The following is a 4,370-nucleotide window of genomic DNA, read 5'->3' as shown; positions in this document are numbered from 1 at the left end:
TTTGACTTATAAATACTACAGCAGACACATTTTCTACAGTTTTTTTTTTTTAAATCCAGATCATTCTTGAATGTATACAAAAAATGATAAGGAAAAAAATGAATGGAAAAATGATAGGGAACGAATTAATTTATAGACCAAACATTATTTATTTTGAATCTTTTCAAAACAAGTTTCAGAAGCGGGTAAATGTTGTGTAGGCCTAATATTTATTTAATTAATTAATTGTTTGTTTGTTTGTTTGTTTGTTTGTTTATCAATAATCTTATTATTATTACTAACGCAAACGACTGACGTAAGGTCGTCACACCCTAACGTCATGAAGCCGCGCCAGTGTTGTGGTACCAAGACAAACAGAAGCTAAAAGCGAGGCTAGTGGTGAAATTTGGATGGTGCCTCCTACGTGGACTCTGCACTGTTTGGTAAGAAGCACCTACGTGTCACAGTTGCAGCAGAGGATCATATTTATCCCATTTTTATTTATTTATTTTCTACGTTTCGCTTCTTCTGGTATTGGTTAAGTTTCAAGCAAAGTAATGCAGCTAGTTGTTAGCAGAGTGCTCCTCAGTAATATTACGCTGTTACTACAGTTGTGAAGTTTAAACTGAGGTTTACTGTCTGGAGAGGTCTAAAACTCTGCAGCTATAAGTACTTTCGAAGAAGGAGCGCTGCTGCTATGCGGTTCTTACGTTGAAGTCTAAAATAAACGCCGACGTTGTTAGCGTCGCTGGATGTTGATGCTAATTTAGCTAATACAGCAGAGCTGCTGCCCCTGCGAGCATTTGGCTGTTTATTTTTTTTATGACTTATAGATTATTGTCAGGTCTACGTGAGGTTTGACACATCGATATGTTCTATGTATGCATGCAGCCACAGGAAGTCTCGAGGTAGCTGGTGGGAGAGGATGAGTTTGTTATTACCTGATAGTCATCTAAGTGTTTTTAATTATCTAGTCGTGTTTCATTAATATTCTGTCCCTTTCCAACTAAGTTTTAAAGGGATTACTAGTGTAATAGTAACTTTTTAGACGAGCAAATACAAAAATAAAAAAAATCAAAGGCCGGGGCGAACAACTATAACAGTAAAGTACACAAGAAAATTCAGCTAAAAGCAATACACAAACCATTATGAAACCATAAGTGATGATTAAAGGAAAAACGCAAAAAACAAACAATATCATGTGAAAGCAATTTGATAAACGTGTTTGTTAGAACGACTAGATGCGTAGATTTAAGCCAAAAAATGTGGGATGGCCAAGAAAGCCCAGCTGTGAAGCTAAGGCTGCAAACCGGCTCATTTGGGGCCAATATCTCCGTTAGGAAGCAAGGACCCAAACATGCTTTAAAAGTCAGCTCTAAAATGTACAGAGAGCCAGTAGAGAAAAGCAAAGACTTTGGTGATGTGACACTGTCCACTAAGAAGCTGAGCTGTTGCATTCTCAACCAGCTGAATGTGAGAGGGTGACCTTTAACTAATCCCAGAAAGAAAGGTACACTTCTTTATCTTGGTCCTATGCCTTTTGCTCCTTTTTGAAATTTTGGTTGGTTAAATTCTGGGTCTTGGTATGCTTCATGTACTTGCCGTATTTTCTAAGGCCTACGATCATCTGTGCCACAGCATATTTTAATACAGATGAATGCACACTTCATTTTTGTGTGTTTTCACTATATTTTGTATGTCTTTCTTTAACTAAAATATTAATCTAAGGCACTAATAATTTAAGGCAATCATTTCCCACCAGGTTTGGAAGAACTGAATGAGGTGCTGCTTTTTGCCTCTTCTCTTGTGTGAGTTCTACTGCTGCCGGGATGGGTCAGCAGATCTCAGGTCAGGCGGTGATGAACCATCTGCCTGAGAAGCTGGTGAAACATGCCGGATTGGTTCGTGACAGCGGCTACCTAAACTACGAGGAGTTTCTAGCAAGAGTGGCTGAACTTAATGACGTGTAAGTCTGTTAAAGATGATCAGCTTTCCCGTACAACAAATAGCTTTTCTTTAAGACAAACAGTTTTTGTGCAGAATGGATAGGTGGAGAAACTTGACCTATTTCACAAAGTGTACCTTTGGGACTCTTCAAATTGAGTGCTGGCATCAGTACTTTTATGACATATGGGATTTGGCCTTCCTTATTCCCCCAGCATTAGACACAGTTCTGCCAGTTTACCTTTAGCTTACAAACTCCTAGAGGTAATAGCTGCAAGGCATGATAATGCAGCAGAAGGTGGAGTAGAGAAAGGCTTTGTTACAGCAATTCTGAAAAAAAGATTAATGTGACAACAAAATAAACAGCACAGTGCAGTGTTATTGATGAAAATAATCATTGAAAACACCTGAAAAAGAAGGCGCAATGAAAATGTGTTTTTTTTAACATTCATCATGATGAGAAATAAATCAAAAATCTGCGTGCTTTATGGAGGATGGTTGGAATGGTTTATGGAGATAAACATAACCTTTTCCCCTCTCTCCTGCGTCTCTCTCAGTACGGCCAAGCTAGCTGCTGGACAGCAGAAGCACCTGCTGTTTGAGGTGCAGCCAGGATCTGATGCTACAGCCTTGTGGAAAGTGGCTGTCAGGGTTGTGTGTACCAAGGTGAGACCAAAGAGCCTTCCCCACATGCCAACAGAGGCATCTGCACACACATTTATGACAGAGAGGGACAGATGTGAGTGAAACCATACTCCTGTAAATTGTGTTTATATGAGGAAACCATGCTCTGAGGGATCTCCTGGGATGTCTGCAAGTGTTAAAACCAATTTATTGTTTGGAAATGGACTCTTATCAGAATGATGTTTACTATTTCACAAAAATCAAGCCCTTTCTGGGGATCATAATAATATTACAGGGTAGGTGAGGGTAATAGATCTCTGACAGTTTAACTCATTGTTCCACATCGGTTTTTAACTTTAAACGTAATGTAACACTGCCACTGACCAGGCCAAACAAAAATAGAAAGTTTTTGTTTCTTCATAATTAATATGAAGAAACAAAAAGTTGTGTATGTAGTTGGTTGCATTTGTTTGTGTCTGTCTGTTAGATGTCAACTGTCTGCAGTTTCCAAGATATCATTTTCAAATTTTGTGTGATGGTAGATACTAATAACAGCTTGAGTCATAACATGACACCATAAAGTTCCACAAAATCACATACTGCATGAATAGATGTTAAAGTCTCATGTTTTTACAGGTTATAGAAGCTAAAAGATGTCAGCCAATTCTGCTCCAATCATATGGTTAAAATAATAAAATGCACAGTTATAGTATGTAATGCTTCAAGGTCAAAGTTTAGAATCACATGAATTAGGAAAAACTTTCCATCGGATCATTTCCAGATTCTAAAGCAGTATAATAGTCATTGAGTAGCATAAGCACTTCCTTTCTTTGAACTCTTTAAAACATTATTTTTTAATACATTATAATCACAATGACCAACAAGATTAATATGCTACACTAGATTTCCATATTAACAATGCTCACATCAGCACAAGTGATCTATGAGAACTACTTACATCAGCACGTTGTCATGAAAACATCACAGTTTTAGTATAACCTTTGCCCTTTGGTGGGAGTTGCTCTGTGAGTGCTCTTGTGATTGCCTTTGCTTCCCTTCAGATCAATAAGGAGAATGGCATGGTTGAAGCATCGCGGATCATGAACCTGTATCAGTTCATCCAACTCTATCGTGACATCACCAGTCAGGCAGCTGAAGTGTTGTCTGTAGAGGGTGCCACTAAGGGCCCCTCAACCGAGCTTCCCTCCACTGACTCCTGCCAGGCCAGCATGTGGATGGGCAGGTCAGTTACCAGGAAATGGACAGCTATGATATAAAGTGCACACACAACAATTAGATTTTCATGACGTTTTTTAATAGTGAAGATGGACAGGGATTATGGGAAAAGAGAGCAGTGGTACAACATGCAGCAGAGGTCTTTGTTCAGCGAATGCACTCACTTGTAATCATTGCCAGATTTTGAAGGAGAGTTTTCCTACAACAGACCTGAAAAAATATAGAATATTGGACTTTTGTTTGTCAGCTGAGCAGTAATGATGTTTGTGAACATATGCGCTATTAAAAATGTTACACTTGTGCAAATATCAATGCTGTTTCCAGCTTTAGCCTCCAAGTGCCCAAAATGTAGTCTCCCTGCTCAGCACATGTGTTACTGATGCAAGACTACAGAAAATGTTTTTTAATGCCCCACCATCTGCATGAATTATATATTTTTAAGGTTGTTTTTTTTTTGTTTTGTTTTGTTTTTGTTTTTGTTTTTTTTACAGCTGAGCGATTCCTTATTCTGTAAAGTTGAGGGGGGCAGTGACTGATGGGTCATTTTAAGGCTTTTACACATTTTTATAACCCCGAGAAATATTTAT

General features: G+C 38.4%; 1 protein-coding gene across 1 annotated transcript in view; it reads left to right on the top strand.

Annotated features, from left to right (window-relative positions):
- Window positions 1–310: 310 nt before the first annotated feature.
- The window catches only part of LOC102207865 (RING finger protein 141-like), an 8,104-nt gene continuing 4,044 nt past the window's right edge, over window positions 311–4,370 (top strand). The window contains exons 1-4 of the mRNA XM_013910399.1: window positions 311–422; window positions 1,742–1,945; window positions 2,481–2,589; window positions 3,609–3,790. Of these exons, the coding sequence (XP_013765853.1) occupies window positions 1,809–1,945; window positions 2,481–2,589; window positions 3,609–3,790 (428 nt within the window). The 5' untranslated portion in view covers window positions 311–422; window positions 1,742–1,808. The remainder of the gene's footprint in view (window positions 423–1,741; window positions 1,946–2,480; window positions 2,590–3,608; window positions 3,791–4,370) is intronic.

The sequence above is a fragment of the Pundamilia nyererei genome, unplaced genomic scaffold (assembly GCF_000239375.1).
Source record: "Pundamilia nyererei isolate P.nyererei 1_Seehausen unplaced genomic scaffold, PunNye1.0 scaffold00043, whole genome shotgun sequence".
Classification (NCBI taxonomy): Eukaryota; Metazoa; Chordata; class Actinopteri; order Cichliformes; family Cichlidae; genus Pundamilia; species Pundamilia nyererei.
Note: the sequence above shows the minus strand (reverse complement) of the source record. Positions and strands in the feature narration are given on the sequence as shown.